Source organism: Tachysurus fulvidraco, chromosome 19, assembly GCF_022655615.1.
Source record: "Tachysurus fulvidraco isolate hzauxx_2018 chromosome 19, HZAU_PFXX_2.0, whole genome shotgun sequence".
NCBI classification, from domain to species: domain Eukaryota; kingdom Metazoa; phylum Chordata; class Actinopteri; order Siluriformes; family Bagridae; genus Tachysurus; species Tachysurus fulvidraco.
In genome coordinates this window covers 4,033,470-4,051,963 of record NC_062536.1, presented here as the reverse complement: position 1 = coordinate 4,051,963, position 18,494 = coordinate 4,033,470, and the positions used below count along the sequence as shown (strand labels likewise).

At 37.2% G+C, this 18,494-nt stretch overlaps 1 protein-coding gene across 3 annotated transcripts in view; it reads right to left on the bottom strand.

The window, feature by feature from the left end:
• grm8a (glutamate receptor, metabotropic 8a) overlaps window positions 1–18,494 on the bottom strand; it is a 209,382-nt gene that overhangs the window by 41,802 nt on the left and 149,086 nt on the right. For all 3 annotated transcript variants that reach the window (XM_027150998.2, XM_027150999.2, XM_047803831.1), the window contains one exon: window positions 231–431. In XM_027150998.2, coding sequence (XP_027006799.1) covers window positions 231–431 — 201 coding nt within the window. The remainder of the gene's footprint in view (window positions 1–230; window positions 432–18,494) is intronic.

The window sequence follows — 18,494 nt, the reverse complement described above, 5'->3', positions numbered from 1 at the left end:
TGAAGAAACACCGCAATGCTGCAAAAACAGGATACATTCAGCCACAGCTATGATCTATATAAAGAGACAACTCAAAGTAAAACAAATGAAAGGGCTTGCTTTGTTGCAAACAGGGGCAGATGAGTAGTATACACAACTGCAATTGAAGCAAGAGGAAAACAAAAAGAAAACCAAGTAGGCTTCTTCTAATCATATGATGAACCGGTGGGCTTAAAAACAAAGTTACTTACCATTGAACTTGACTTTGCGAATGTGCTCCAACAGCTCTTTGCCATTGATGTTGCTCATGCGGGGACACAGGCCTGGGTAGCCAAAGCACAGGTGCCGGTGCATGCTGTGGAGAGCGTGGGCCATAGCATATACAGCATCCATGACAAACTGAACCTTTCCCTCCTGCTCATAACTGGAGTCACGTCCCACCTTCTCCAGTCCTGCATGCACATACACATACAAACACAGGCGCACACACACACACACACACACACACACACACACACACACACACAAGTTAAGTGATGTTTTCCCTTTATTTCATTACTCTAGTCCAATGGGAGTGTAAAATCCTGCCATCTCATTTACGTTCCTAAATGAGCAGCCGCACCATTCTGCATGAATTCCAAGTACTGAAGAGCTGTTTAATATGATGCACACTTCTACCCAATAATTAGCATAATTGCCTAATGAGAACACTGATGAGGTGAGTGCCTTAGAATACTTGATGAATCAATATTGCACATTGTATTTTAGACATACAGAGGGCAAAAACTTATAACCGTATTCTTATTCGAGTTAATGACTTTATTTTGCACATGTAACTTACACCACATGCGTTTTCTCTCTCTGACTACTGCAATGCAATACGCATCACCAGAATCGTATTTTTACCTCATTTATTACCTCTGAGAAAACAAAAGACAAATAATAACATGGCAGGACAAGATGAATTAACAAGTGACATGATCCATGAATCGATATTCATATCCGGGAGGAATTAAATGACATTCAAGCCACTTTCATGGCACCTCCTGTTGAGTGGAAGAATACATGCACACCTAATAAAGGAGACTGGATCTTGATCATCTTTTCCTTTTAGTATATGTAAAGAGAATGACTGGAGAGAGAAGTCTGATTTTTGAATCAAAACAAAAGAAGGATGTTTTGAAAGACATTTACTTGACACAGATTTGGCTTGTGCAGAGGTGGGCAAACCTTTCAGACCGATGGCTGCTTTTGTTTATCTAGTGAACAGTGCATTCATGGCTTTATTTAAGACGAGCGGGGCTTTATGATAGCGAACCAGACGGAGACCTAATCTAAGTGTAAGAAGCATGAACAAAAAGCACAGAAACATTGATTTTTGAACTTCTGCAAGTTTCTCCTATCACAAAACATGATCTCTGTGTCACGGTACGCGGGGATAAAAACAGACCCAAATGCAGTATAGCTAACATAAAACAGGGTTTATTAACAAAAAAAGAACACGGAACATAGACACTAGGACTCCGACTAGACAGGACGAAGACAAAATGACAAAACAAGGATTACGCGCTGCTCAAGGCAACGCGGCTTAACTAAATACTACTAATAATTATCAGACACATGAGGGACAGGTGTGCGCAGGCGGGGAGGAAGATACTGTACAAGGGTGGGGCAGACACGTGAATGTAGAACGTAAACAAAAGCACATGGCCAAAGTCCAGGCTGAGTCCTGACACTCGGACCCCATTAGGTTTTTTGCTTCCTCCCTTACCAAAGCCCTTCTTGCGTGATTGCTCAGTTCAGGCCAGCTCCACCAAGATTACTGGTTGATCCAAATTTAAGAACCATATAAGAACAATGAAGGACACTTTCAGAAAGTCCGTGCCTCAACAGAATGCTGTGTCTGTGCCCTGCGGGCAGTTCTTTTGACCTTGCGACCTTGTTTTTTACTCTGAAGAATTTTCAGCTGTAAGATCTTAGACAGATATTTGTCTTTTAAATTCATAGCCAGTTCACTGCATTTACCACACATGGAGAAATGTTTGAGAAAAAAAAAAAACAATTGATGATTCAGTGAAATGGGATGCAGCCATATACCAAAGTGTATAAATCTTTATGTCATATGTTTATGTACGTATGACATAAATGGCGTGGTGACTGATGTGAGGAAAATGTTTTTAACCATTTTATTATAAAGCTGCAACATAAAATAGCAGACTGAATACTTTCTTAATGTACTGTTGATAACACACGCAAACCACAGACTGCTTTACAATTTACTGATTTAAAAATCTGACTATTGAATCTATTGAATCTTACTGAATATTACTATTACTAATTACCTAAATTGGATAATTCAGGAAAAACAAAACAAAATAATGACATTTAATTATATTATACGTGAATGATGAATCTGGTCACACTTTTTTGGAATAACAATGTTTTTGTTTTTTTTATGTTGAAATCCCCAGCACAGGAGACAAATGCTAAACAATTAACAATATCTCTATTTACTGTTGTTCATTAGACAAAAGGTTTGTTCACAGCAGAACATTTTCTAAGTATGGTCTCTCAAACTGTTTTACTCAAATCAGGTAACAGAGCAAGCCTCGAATCTATCAGAGATGTTAAATCACAGAATGAATGCTATTAATGCTACAAAAAAATAGTCTTGATGAATTGGCATATAGAATGGGGCGTAGAAGCATATATTATCGCCACATATACATTACAGCACAGTGGAATTCTTTTCTTCACATACGCCAACTGAAGAGGTTGGGGTCAGAGTGCAGGGGCAGCTATGATATAGCACCCCTGGAGCAGGGAGGGTTGAGGGCCTTGCTCAAGGGCCCAGCTTGGCTGTGCTGGGCATTGAACCCCGATCTTCCGATCAACAACCCAGAGCCTTAACCAGTTGCGCCACCACTGCCCAGATAACAATATTACAGGATCTGGCAAAATGAGGTTGCATTCTTCTTTTTAATTATTATTCTTTTATATAATTATTCACTTAATTCATTTGAATATGTAAATATCAATCAAATCTATACATGCAGCCATCACTGAACAAATATATTCATGATCCTGACCTTTTATACCATAGCAATGCAGTATGGAGCTAGTGGCTAGTGGCTAGCGGCTAGCAGATTGAAAAAGGTTGAGTAACAAAATACAAAATGAAAACAAAAGAGCTTTTGGTGTAGATATTAGTCACATATATTAAGACATTGAACAAATTCAGTGAATATGAAAAAGAATCAATTAATCAAGTTGTTCACTAGTAGCATGTTAGCAAATCGAGTGTTTGAGAAAGAGCTCTTGTTGCTAACTGTTTCATGTGTTCTCCTTGTTCTCCTGATTATACTCCACAAGTTGCATGACATCGATAAAAGGTGTAAAGATTATAATACTAACTTGTCTCTAATTACAAGCCTTTGCAAGAAAAAATAAATTATTTTCCAAAACAATAGGCAAAAAATTACTAATAACCGTATATTGAGTATTGAAAAATAACTAAAGAGTGGCACTAATCGTTATTCAGAAATCAGAATCAACCATAATGATGCTTGGACTAGGACTATTCGAGGCAATCACGCTCAATATCTAATCAGAATACAGATAAATAAATAAATAAATAAATAAATAAATAAATAAATAAATAAATAAATATTACAATAAAGACACATAACATATACAGTCCATTGCAAAAGTATCGGAACACAAGGCCTTTTTTTTTGTTGTTGTTGCTAGAAGCCATTTGGGATTGCGATCAAAAGATACATGCGAATAAAACAACAGATCAGATTTTCTGATATTAATTGTTATATCTAGATGATGTTAATGACCTTTTGTTTGTACGTCTCTTGATTGTAGCCGAGCAAAAATATCTGAACAGATAGTCACAAATCAAATTAAAGAATTTTTGCTTACAATAGCTGCATCATGCATCACTGAACCACTGCATTCTACTGTATGTGATGCTTTTTTAGATTTGTAGCACAGCTACTTTTACTTTCGGAGGCCAGTCAAGCCCAAGCCATGACCTCGTGGATGCTTCTCTGGTGAACGTGTAAGTTTTGGATGATGAGCAGATCCTTTCTTTCTACACACTTTGGACTTTCCATCACTTTAGTAGATGCTCATCTTGGGTCCAATAGCTTTTATGGCTCATCTCTGTATTTATTTGTGATTTCCAATCTGGTCTTCTGATTCTTATTGCTGATGAGTGTCTTGTGGTATTGCCTCAATATTTCTGCCTGCAAAGTCTTCCTGAAATGATGGATTGTGAGACCTTCAACCTGCCCATGCTGGCGGTTGTTGGTGATGTACTGTATATGATTGTTGTTGGTTTTTTTGTTTTTTTTAGTTTATCTTCACAGCTCTTACAATGTTTCTTTCATCAGCTGCTATTGTTTTCTCTGACTGATGTGCTGACTGTCTGGTCGTTGGTACACCAGAGCTTTCTTTCTTTTTTATATTCCATTCCAAATTGTTGTGTTGTTTATGCGCAGTGCTTATGCAGTGGCTCTGTTGGATTTTCTCTCTTTTCCCCTCTTCAAAACGTTTTGAATTTTGAATTAAGCTCTGAACTTACTTTATCATTTTATCAAATGGGGCTCAAACCAAAAGTAAACCTACAGATTAACAGGTTCAGACACATGTTCTAATATTTTAAGCACTTAAAAATGGGTGGATTCAGACAAAAGGTGTCATGTTTTCCCATTAGATGTAAATATGCACATTTAAATGTAGATATTAGGAAATAAAGGCTGAAATTCTGACAGAATGTCTTATTTCCGAGGATAAATAGACAGTACTCAGAAATATGAGGCAGGCAAATGGTCTCGAGATCAGCAGACAAGTTCAAAACTAAGATAAAGAAGCAAAGAGTAAGAAGGGTCTGGACAAAACGGTAATCAAACAGGCAGTAAATAATGGCCTGGAACAATCACTGACAACGTGTTTAAGAGAAGATTTGCAAAGTGTGTTTGTCAGTGTGAGTTATTTAAAGTTTTAAAAAGATTTGTCTAAGTGCAAATAAGTGAATGTCATAAATAATAATGAATGACTGTGAGGATAAGAGACACAAATTAATCAACTCAAGTGTTTCGATATATGTAGCACAATACCTAAACTTTATCTCTAAGATCCTAGAAAACATTGTAGCACAGTAGTTATGTTTATACCTACATAAAATTCATGAAATGTATCTGTCAGGATTTAGGCTTCATCACAATACAAAGACAGCGCTGGTTAAAGTGGTAAATGACCTGCTACAGGCCTCTGACCATGGTTTAACATTTTGTTTTCAAGGTTTACTTGTTCAAACACAACACAGTTAAGCTGCTGAAAGTAATAAGAGAAAAACTGTTTACATGTACGGCATTAGGAGACATCCTTATCCAGAGCGACTTAGCTAAGGGTTAAAGTAGAGAATAGCTGCTCAAGCATCCAGCAATTTTACTTTAGCAGTTCTGAGATTTGAACCTAATTTGTGCCTGGGACTTGTAGAAGTGGCAGGTACAGTTGCAGACTTGGTTTATTGCAGATCAAGCACATGGAATACAAAGCAAGGCATTAACATGAACAAGAAAATTTAGACAGAGTAATACCAAAAGGCAAAATCTAGGCACCGATTGCTGTACAAGACATGACCTACATACTGGTGCTAATTAAAGTGAATGTGAATCAGGTGTAAAGCAGTCGTGCGATGTGAGTGTCATGATAATATAGTGTTCAGTGGCCAGTGGATTATGGGAAATATGCGCCAATTTAGCATAACCATGTTGACCATCTGATGTGTAATCTAGGCTTAGAAAATGAACCAGCATCTTGTATGTCACTGTTTAAGACACCTAGTTTTTTTTAAATACATGAAATGACTGAAGCATTTATAAATTTTCAATGAACCACAAAAAACTTATGTAGAATATTGCTTCCCTTTTTAACAACCTGACTGTTATTAACCGTTTACAAAAGTGTGACTGAGGAATTACTGCCCATTCTGTGAACGGCCTCATAAAGCCTAGTCGTTACAGAGGGTAATCTATCTAGTAATAGAAGCAATTAATAAAACATTCACTCCATTTTCATTCCAATGCTGTTTTTAATCAATGAACAAACACGGTTGTGCCTCGATCAGACAGAATTGCACTTATATTACTAATTAAATCTCTGGGTAAAATAGGGATAACCATCAGTTCAATTTGTCTTCCATCTGCATTGTCTACTATTTAAAGTACTTTTGACAAACACAGACAATGATCCGACGGGTCTGTCTTTTCTCAATGCTGCAAACTTTTGTTGTTCTTAACCGTCTGAGCCACAACTAAAGCACTCTGAAAGAAAAATAATAAAATGATCAAATTAGCTTTAATTTAATTTAAGAGAACACAAAAAGCTTTTATCCACAGACATAATTGTAAATTTCTTTATTTCAAAAAGTCTTTGCCATATAACACCAAATTTCTACTATTTGTTTGCCCAATATAATGAGTCTGATAAATGATTGTGCTGTATTCATTGTTTTAAGCAGTCTGTGTAACATGAGTCGTAAATCTGTCACTAATGCACGGATGCAAAATAAAGCAAACAAATCAATTAAAAGGCAATTAGAAATACAAATTGTGTTACCCTACCCTACCCAAGAGAGTATTTTATTGGCAGTCTGTCAGAGTTTTCCTTTTATTAGCTTCTATTCTTCTCCTCTTCTCTCCCAACTATGTTATTTGGTTACAACAATGTAAGTTTGCACTGAGGTCATACAAGAATAAACAAAGCACTCAGCAGATAAAGGATCGCTTCAGGAAGGTCAAGCATCCTACGGTCATGTGGCTCTTCCTCATGGTTGTGTTCAGACTTTCTTTAGTCAGATGATGAAATACTAATAATTAGATTTTGAAGCTTGTGTTGCCCATCAGCATGATGTCGATAATTCAGCATGAGTAAGGATTACACGTCCTGCAAATTTGTGCTTCATGCCATTCATGCCATTTTAAATGAACATTTTTTAATTAAATTCCACTTCCAGCACGACTGGAAGTCAGTTAGACGTCCAAGAAGGCTTCGTGCTGAACACAGTTTCCTTCCTTTAAGTTCCTGAAGAAACTCAATACCACTTATTATTTGTAGTACTGTAAGATCACATTTGCAACAATGCACCTTTTCTGTCATTTTTCTAGTGATAATAATCTGTTAGATGCCACCAAAAAAGCATACTGCTTTAAAAAGATTACAGAAAAGAAGCAATTCCCTAGGTCCATAAAATGCATCGCTTGAACTTCACAAAATGACTCTGGAATTCATTCATCTTCTACCGCTTATCCGAACTTCTCGGGTCACGAGGAGCCTGTGCCTATCTCAGGCGTCATCGGGCATCGAGGCAGGATACACCCTGGACGGAGTGCCAACCCATCACAGGGCACACACACACACACTCTCATTCACTCACACACTCACACACTACGGACAATTTTCCAGAGATGTCAATCAACCTACCATGTATGTCTTTGGACCGGGGGAGGAAACCGGAGTACCCGGAGGAAACCCCCGAGGCACGGGGAGAGCATGCAAGCTTTATTATGACAGCATAATAAATTCTGCTAAGGATATTTCCACCCAAATCCTGGAAGCCTCTGTGAGGAGGTTAAAGACTAAAGTAAAATTAATTTTTAATCTAAAAGAGCTGCATTAAGAGTATATGATACTGCAGTTATGAACAAGTGCAAACATGGTGCACAATCGTATTTATGGAGGAAAAGAAGATCTATTTATAATTCTTCATCCTTGGTGTATAAGATTCTGTACACACAGTAAGCAGTGATGGGTAGCAGCAAATAGAGAGGCTTTCCCATAAGAGACACGCACTTTGTCTTTCTTTCTCAGAGACACTCCAAAACTCAGCCATGCAGAATTGCTGAGTGAAATATTTATGGAAACATTCTATTTGAAAGAGACCTGCCCTTTGCTGCAAAGGCTGTATTGAAATCTAATCCCTCCAGCACACAAAATCAAGACGTATACCGAAAACATTATATTTCTGCACAGCTAAAGTAATAATTCATGTGCATATTGGCTCAGAATGAGAGAAAAGTTAGTTTACCAAAATTAATCCTGATTAATGGAATGAACTTTCACGCCACCTGTTTCTACCTCAGACACAAATACAAATTAGTTCCAACTCACACACAAATATACACTTGTGTCAAGAGTGCTATTGTAGTGTGCCCTCGACTGACTCCATTAACGGGAAGTGGTTGGGATCGTGACCTACACATCATTAACAAGGTAAACAATCTGCCAGTGTAGCACAGACACCAGACCCTGATGTCAATGTGACAACGGAGCATAGCGGAGTTGTAATTAAACTGATGTGATTTCACATAAAGAGGTCCTGCTCTTCAAGGATCAGAGAACAGGAGAGGACGCTGAGTAAATTCAGACATCGTGTTAGGTCGACTAAAGACACAACACATTCACACGCCTGTTCTAGAGTTTTTCTTAAGATACATTCAGTCAGAACGTGATACAACAAAAGTACAAACCTATGCTTCAGCAGATTGATAGTCAGGGATAAATCATTAGTTAGTCCTAATTTAAACAAGTATTAAATGATGGTTAATATAGCTGATTATGAGATGAGATGGTGTACAAGTATTCCAACTAAAGTGGCCGGTAAAGGAATGTCTCATTTCATTTTTTTTTTATGGATAACAATGCTAATGCTTTCTTGTAATGAAACTACAAAGCATTTATCTGCCTTTGGAATTTTTTCACAATGTTTTAGATGTACAATTATTTTTCTCGTGTTTATTGAAGTCAAATTAAAATGAATGAAATGATATCAGTGCAGTTATGATGGTTTTCGTCTGCTCATAATTACAAATAAAATAATAATAATAATAATAATAATAATAATAATAATAATAATAATAATAATAATAATAATGCATTTTATTTCATGGCGCCTTTCTGAACACCCAAGGTCACCTTACAAGCAATATACAGGTCACTGCATAAAACAAAACACATAAACAAACAGCATATACATATAAAGTGCATTTAAGTCTTAATAAAACATGTTATAAGAAAGCCTGTATAAAAAGATAAGTCTTAAGATGCGTTCTAAAAGTCAACAAGCTCTCGCTATTGCGAACATCGAGGGGAAGAGAATTCCATAGGTGGGGGGGAACATAACTAAAGGTTTTGGCACCCGTAGTAGTGAGTCGAATCCGAGGTACCACAAGAGAATTTGAAGATGAAGATCTGAGTGCACGTGGAGGAGTGTAAACCTGGAGAAGTTGAGTAAGGTATCGTGGTGCAAGGTTATGAAGTACCTTATAAGTGAGTAGCAGGATTTTAAACTGAACTCTATATTTTACTTTAAGCCAATGCATTTGCTGGAGAACCGGAGAAATGTGATCAGTATATCAGTATAGGATGTTCTAGAGAGAACACGAGCTGCAGAATTCTGAACCAGTTGAAGCTTATGCAGCAATTTGGAGGGAATACGTGTAGCATTGCAGTGATTGTGACTGGTGCGTGAATGAGAACTGCAGTATTATTATTAGAAAGAAAGGGACGGAGACGATTAATGTTGCGCAAATGGAAGTACGCAATCCGTGTGATATTATTAATTTGAGCTTTAAAAGATAGTGTGCTATCTAAGATGACACCCAAACTTTTAACCTGAGAGGAAGGACAGATTGCAGTATTGTCGATATGTAAAAAAAAAAAAGTGCTAATCATATCATTTTCTAATAAGGAAATGGATTGAGAACCAAACTAAAAGATGGCAGGTTTTATTCAGACAATTTCTATGCAAATACATTTGAAAATAATAAGATATGCACCTGTGTTCATAGAGTGAGCAAGGGGCATCGTGATTCCTGCCCCACTGGGTCAATGTTAGTATATGTTTTTCCCTCCCACTGGTTTCTCTATTTGACCGCTAGCTGTAAAAATACCTGAGCACACTTCCAGGAAGGATAAACAAATCTATATATATGTATCATTTTAATCAAAGAAAATAAAGGAATCAGAATCCTAATTTTATAATAAACATTTTGTAATATATATCCGCTTATTTGTGTTTAACCAGTCATCATTGTGCCCTTGTTATTCTGCTGGATATTCCTGAGGGAGCCCCAGTAAAAGTCTAGGAAATCATTTTAGGACACTTTGTTCTTGCTTTACATTTAATTTGATGCGTAGTGATAGTCATTTATACAGAGTGTTCTTCCTAAATCTATATTATTTTATGAATCATTCAACTTTATTTGTAGCCATTACTAAATATAACCCACATTACTAGCACACATTTTGAGTATATGAAAACTTTATGAATAGTCAGTTGATGTGTATTGAGATTGCTAAGCAGCACAAAACCTAAGTAGAGAATAACATGATTTGCAAACATGTTGGACATGCAGAGCAGTTATTAAGCTACAACTTTTGCTAATTCCAATTCCAGACTTCAGGAGGCACTACAGAGCAACCGTTTTTGGGACAAGGCATGATACATACATATAGCACTTACATCATCACCAATACATTTAAATGCATCACCCTGGTTAGGACATTAGTTTGTTACAAAAATATATTTGTCTCTGTGCGGGTAAAGGATTATAGTTTAATTGAACTGCATTGTGAAATTAGTAATAGGTGACTACATTAGTCATTGCTATGCAGTAAGCTTGGTTTGCCAAAGAGAAATGATGTCTATACTTTTTTTTTGTTTCTTTGTTTTCCTGCGGCAAATAGCTGCAAATAAATTCCATGCACAACATCAGTCTCTTTTGATTCATCTTTTTAAAATGGAAAGAAATATCGGAATAACCCCGAGAATGTTTAATAATGCTCTAGCCCTGGAGCTGTCCAAGAGGGAAGCTCCCTCGAGCCATCCCCAACCATCGCCTGGTGGCACAATTCAGGAAAGATTACACCGGGGGCATTTTTACCTACTCTGGTGAGACAGTAGACATTTTCTAGAACAAAACAAAAAGAAACAGACTTTGGTGAACTAGCAGATAAACTTACCAGATGTTTAGCTATAGGCTAATATGTGGGACAAAATTGCAATCACATTTCTAATTTATAGACGGGAAGAATATCATACACCACTTCAACTCCATGCACTTCCTGTTCACTGACTGTATAAAGCATGTGTGGGTTCTTTGTTTTTATGATTGTCGTTCCTGTCTTTGACAGTATGCCAGTCAAAGCTGCTTACCAGCCCTCTCTAGCATATGCCAAAAGACTCAACACAGTGCCATGCTTGTAGGCATTATGTGGCCCAGCTCATTGAGGATAATCCTGAGAGGGCACAGTTTTCTTCCAAGCATGCAGGATTCAGACACCCAGAGCTGTGCTAAACACAGTCATTTGCCAGGGAAGACCATGGCGGTCCAGTTGATCTTCTGTTTAGTTGGAACTGCAGGGGCAGGGGTCCACAAGGTCTGTATGTTCGAATTACACATGCCAAATAGAGGAACCGGAGGCTGTATATGGACCACCTACAGAACTTGCTTTCACTGGCAGGAATATCAAGTTACGACAAAGAATAGGGATGAGGTGTCTATTTTGTGTGCAGATCACTCCAAACAAGAACAAGATAGCATACTTGTGGAAGTTTTAACTTAAATAATGATGCTGATACTGTATAGAAACCACTGGGCATGCTGGCAAGAGCCTGTAAGGTTGAAAACAGATATGAGATGACAAAATATGCAGCTGTTAGCGTCAGGTTGACTAATGTGCCTCAGAGCAGATGGTCCTTGTGGACTTTGGTAATACAGTACTAAATGGCACTTCTTGTTTTTATAAACTCGATTTTTCTGTCTGTCTCGGATAGTCATAAACTGCCCTTTTGAAACTCACTTGAGGTTATCTGCAAGATACCAGACAACCGGCATGTTCAGCAATGTACAGCAAATATAACTCTAGAGCACTCTGCTACACCGGGGGCAGAGCCAGAAAACACACTGCATATAGACATAGAGCATGCAACCATGGAAAACCTAGGAAACTTCAACATGATACTCAATCTCATTTTTTATGTAGTCTGTAGTGTTTTGAATAAAAATTGGGTGCATAATGGATGTGGAATTCTTTTGGACAAATAAAACCAAATGTACAGTTTTGGCTGTAAAGGATTCTTGTGTCTGTGGAATGACGAAACCAAGGCATCGGTCTTCAACGTTCTGTAGAAGTCCCAGGAGAAAAGCGTCCATGCACTAGATTCCCAAACGTCCTGCTATGATCACAAAAACCCAATATCCAAGAGTAGCAGCAGTGCAGATCATCACACACACACTCGTTACACACACTCGCTGTCTCTCAGTCATCGGCTGTCTCCAGCATGCTCTCGCTCAGAGCCAGATCCCAGTAAAAAAAGGCACTCATTAAAAAGAGGGTGTGAACTAAAGAACCACCTCAAGACAGACATGTGATCTACTGACCTGCTGCACCAAATGAGGAGAGGCTTAAACACTGACCCATCTCTCTTCTGCATAAATCTATTACATTTCCATCTACATAGATACTATAATGTATATGTTACAAATAAAGGCTTTTTATTTTACTTCTTCTGAAGTGCTAAGCCAGTCACCACAGACCAACGGAAATCTGAAACCAGCTAAGTGTTGCCTTTTCAGGCACCAGGTACAGTAACCTATTTTAAACATAAAACAATATAGGCACAGAACACTAAATGGTTTTAGATTGACTTTTGCTGCTTTAACATTTTTTATAGCTATTTTTCTTGGCTGATAAAAACTCATTGCCCTTTTCCAAAGCTGGAAAAACATGTTCATTAACTTTTGTGAAACAATCACATTTCTAACCCTGATATGGCCCTGTTCCTGATATGGCGTGAGGAAGGTAGGAAGCTTCCTGTGTGGGTAAAATGTCATATTTTAGTTCTAACAGAAAGGCCCGATGGAGCCAGTGGGATCACAGACAAGCTTCTTTAGACCCAGTATCCAAGAAAAGTTATTCTTCTCCACCAACAGACCACAGTATCCAAGGTTCAAATTATGAATCTGAAGTCTGTTGGTGGAGAAGAATAACGGGTCTGAAGAAGCTTGTCCGCGATCCCACTGGCTCCATCAGGCCTTTCTGTTAGAACTAAGAATGGAACAGTTCACTGTTATGGTGGACCGAGACACTAAGCACCGTTGAAAATGGTTAAGAAGACCTCTATACTGTAGTTTGGTGTCCTTTTGGGTCATTTATGTAATTTTGTACATCGGGTTTTTCATTAGGAAAAGCTCAACAATTCCAAGCATGGCTTCCATTTTCAATTCTCTTATTCATACTGAATTGATATTATCTGAATTGATAGAACCTCAGCACAAAGCAGGAGAAGCACTACCATCCACTTAAGATTGAAGCAATACCAGTGTAAAGAGTGGACAGCTTCAGATACCTAGGTGTCCATATCACACTGGACCTGTCATGGTCCTGTCACATCAACACCCTGGTGAGGAAGGCCTCTCATCTTCTTTAACACCTTAGACACTTAAGGGAATTTAAACTGCACTCTAAGGAACTAGGGAAATTTTAAACCACTGAGAGCAACCTATGAAGTTTATGCGCAGCACCATGGCCTGGTTTAAGAATAGAAATTTGCAGGATTGGAGGCTCTCCAAAAGGAGGTGTGGTCAGCTGGGTGTTCCATCCACACTACGCTCCATGACCTACAGAAAGTGGTGCCGGACCAAGATGATGGTGAAAGACAAAGGAACAAAGGAATCTTCTTTCTTCCTTTCCTCTCAGCAATTTGGGCCATCAACCTGGACTTTTTACTTTACTCAACACACATTACCATTACTGTAGTAATGGCAGATACACAATATATTGAACACTTTTTGTACTATAGTCACAATAGTCACAAACTACTCACAATAGTCATACTGTACCACCATTCTGCATTCATATAGAGAATTTTATATTTTTATATTTTACCATATACTTTCTGTTTAGTAAATTCTATTTTTACTGTAGGGTTTTTTTTTGTTGTTTTTTTTGACATTATATTGTTAGTAATTTTTCATTCTTTTTTTACCCTACTGAATATATTTTTGTCATTTCACTACATCTTATTGTACTGTATATGGTTTTGCATGTGATCAAAAATGTTATAATTTGAATTAATTAGCCTAGTAGTAATTGTTTGCTTTAAAAACACTGTGTTTACCTTCTGCCACACTGTGTTCTTTCATACACCATGAAAGGACTGCAGGAAGTTTTTACTTTGTCTGCTCATGATGAAAGTCCAAGGAAACAAAGAACATTAAAAGACAGAGAAGAAGAAATAAAACTCTAATTGAACTCCTATAGATTGTTTTCTCTTCATATCCTGAACCATAAACTTTTGTGAATTAGTCCTAGGCCGCTCATTTGACTGAAACAAAACCAGAGCAGAAAGATTAACATTAATAACTATCAAAAGAATATCGAGCTTTCAATTCAACATCGAAAGAATATTGCTTTAAATTCATCGTTGTGACAGCATGCAAAAATTTGGGCAAATGGGAAATACCTTAAACTCTTAAATGGACTGAGGTATTTTCACCGAATCTGAGTTATGTAAGGGTTCAATCTGAGAACATCTGGAAAAATACTGAAGTTAGAACACTTGGTTATGCTATATCGAGTAAAATATGCAAGTGGCTTTAACTACAGTATAGCTGATCTGACTGACTTAACACTTTGCCTGCAGTTTCATTGTCCAAGATTCATTCACCGTCTATGAGGAGGGTCACATATCTGGAAAAATATGGCTGACATTGATCACCCAGTGAAACTATAGTAGCTATTAGACAAGGTTAACAACGCCCTACAGGTCTGTGAAAATATAGAATCAATCAGCACAGGGAGGCATTACAGCAACCGTCATTGTTAAGAACACCATAGTGTTTTACACAACCTCGATAAATCACATTATAGATCTCATATCTACATGAAATTGTCTAAGCACAAAAGATATAATAGAAATAGATAGCCCTATAAGTGTAATGGATGTTTAAAAAACATACAGTCTTTATGAAAATGTAACACATATTTCTTAACTTATATATATATTTACACTACAGTATATACTATATTAAAATGAGCAATTTCCTGATTTAGTTGCTAAAGCCTTGCAAAATATTAAGTAATACAGTAGCTTTTTATTGCTGGACTGCATGCAGCCATTTTTTTCCCTGTTAGCTCTCATATATATTATATTGTATATATATATACATATATATATATAAGTATTTTTTTTTATTTGTAAAGAACTGACTGGGAATAAATGCCACACACTTCAACTTCACTTTATCCGGACTCTCCTTTTTAAGAGGAAATGATCCAAAAATGTGGCAATTACCTAAAAAAGCAAACGGGTTAATCATTTTCTTCGTGAGGGAAACTCTACTGAGTCACCCTGACCACATTCTAGAGGCACAGACCTTTCGGGAACTCGATTAGGAAAGCAGCTAGGACTAGACCTCGCATTTGTTTGCATAACTCCCCTACATTCCTGTTAATATATTGCGTTACTGTTTTTATAAGCATTTGTTATAGGTTCGCAATTTCACTGCAAATATTTCTGCCTGATATTACACAGCATTTTATTGCACAAACAACTGAACATATCTGCACTTCATTCCACTTACAGTCCATAGTGTTGCTATCATCTGTTTTCATTTTCTACTTGTATACAACTCGATTCTGGGTTATGTAAATTCTATTTTAAGATGTTGGACTACTTATGAGTTCAATTCCCATCACCTCCAAGCTTCCACTGCTGAGCCCTTGAGCAAGGCTCTTAACCCTCGACTGCTGAGTTGTGTAAATGAGATAAATCTGGATATGGATAAGGGCATCTGCCAAAAGCCATAAATGTAAATGAAGCTTAATTTGTGTAAACAGGATGATGTCCCCATGACAAGAGGATTACAAACCAACACATATGTGTGCTATACTATCCTTGTGAGGACATTACTTTCATGCAAATTGTAATGCAGCTAAATAAATAGAATAGTCAGGAAAGGAAACGTTTACTCATTAATATTATATCAAAATGCAGTTTTGCTAGAATAAATGAATGTCCCACAAACTCATAACTGTCCAATATTTCTATTGTGGGAACTATTATTCCACATTATGATTTAGAAACATGCCCGAATAGAGTAATGATCTCTTATTACTACCATGTTACTGAATTTAGTACTGTGTTTATTCTGCTAGCAGAATTAGCAGGTTCTGTGTACAATGCCAGCATAGTAGAGATGTAAAATTCTTTTCAGAAATGCACATCACTTTCAACTTGTCCAATCAAAAACTGAAGATATGAGAAAACTATGTCTACCATTTCCAGGGTCCAAATGTTTTAAAGCTAGTTTTAAGTCCTTGCAGTTTTTTGAGATTGGAGTGGAGATTTTACCGAAACCTGGAAAACCTCCCCATGAGCTTCGGCAACTTTTTTTTAAAGCTCCACACAAAAACATAAAGTAAAAACTTCATGCTCACATGTTTGTTTTTCTTCCTTCCTGCTGGATAGTGATGTACAAATGTAATTTCTAGCTGCTGGAAATTTTAAGAAAATACAAACTTACAAAAATAAATATTCGTATTCGTTTATAATGCTAAGGGTTTATGTACGAGCATACGGTTACATTCTCAGTCTATTTACAGCTGTTGCTTGTCATGATATCCCGTATTTCAGTGATTAAACTGGTTTCATGTTTTTCAAGATCTCTGCAGGATATAAGATATTATTTATATTGTGAGGTGAAAAGTACATTGTCTGAAAAATATAAAAGTTTTACACTTCAGAATGATTTGTTTATTTATTTATTTTATCCTCATCAATAAATTGAAACTGAATTTGATTTTAAAGCAATGTAGTTCTATACCTAATACCTAAGTCCCTCTTAAATATGCTCTTTTATAACGTTTCCTGGGGTTTGTCTGTTTTTCTCTTTTATGTCTGCTACAGATCTCTGCTAACTTTGGGCATTTTATTTCCTCACCCTTTCAGAAATTAATTCCTGGCTATGTTACTGTGCAGGAACAAATGATTTTACATGCATGGCAACTGGATCAGGCATGCTAATCACCGCATGCTAATGCTAATGCTAATGTACAGTAGCTACTGGATAGTAGCTACTGTACATTAGCATTAGCATGCGGTCTGCAGTTAAACCTACAACTCATACTGTACCACCATGGACACAACAACTCATTCCTTCTGTCCCCGTATGATACAAACTTTCTGCACTTTATATAAACTGCCATATAATGTTTCAATGCAAACTGCATTATTACAATGCCAGCCTTCAGCCCATGTATCTTTTACATTGGGTTGAATAAATAAATATATTTATATATTGCATCGTCCTCTTTTCATAAAAGAAATAAATCTTTCAGCTCAAAGTAAATGACACCACTCTTGAAGACAACCATCCTAGGTACTCATGGCTGACTTTCATTGCTTTGTATTTGTGCTGTTTGAAAAGAATAATACAGAAAATCCTCCAGATCGGCTATTCAGATTTATATGTGCAACATTGAAAATTCAAGGGAAAAATTCAGTCAAATTATTTTCTACTAGCACTAGACCTGCACTAGACTTATATATCACATCGAACTCACAACCTTCCGATTGGTAGCCCAACACCTTAACCACTAGGCTACCACATCCCCCCCACATGAAGTACATTCATTCATTCATTCATTCATTCATTTTCTACCGCTTATCCGAACTTCTCGGGTCACGGGGAGCCTGTGCCTATCTCAGGCGTCATCGGGCATCGAGGCAGGATACACCCTGGACGGAGTGCCAACTCATCACAGGGCACACACACACTCTCATTCACACACACACTCACACACTACAGACAATTTTCCAGAGATGCCAATCAACCTACCATGGATGTCTTTGGACAGGGGGAGGAAACCGGAGTACCCGGAGGAAACCCCCGAGGCACGGGGAGAACATGCAAACTCCACACACACAAGGCGGAGGTGGGAATTGAACCCCCAACCCTGGAGGTGTGAGGCGAACGTTCTAACCACTAAGCCACCGTGCCCCCCCAAATAAGTACATTAAAAATAAAAAATAATAAACAAAATAAATACACAATATGACACTAGCAAAAAGTTTTAGAAAGTTTCAGAATCCTTTTTTATTTTCCCAGAAAATATTAATTATATACCAAATAAATCTGGTCTGTTCTAGAAAAAGATATATTATATATCTGGAAAAAGGTATATTATAAAATAAGCTCAGGGAGAGAACATCTCAAATCTATTTTCCTGAACATTGCCAGGCTTATAGAACTATACTTTCTAGAACTTTCCGGTAATATAAATAGTAATATAAATACTGGGATCTTAATCCCAACAGTTTAGCTTAGACATTTCAGCATTTTTTGTAGTTGTCATCAAGAAGTTGTAAGCATCCATAAGGTGTATTTTGCTACGTCTGTGGTGAGTTTAACCATCTGCTAAAATGTGTGAGGGCT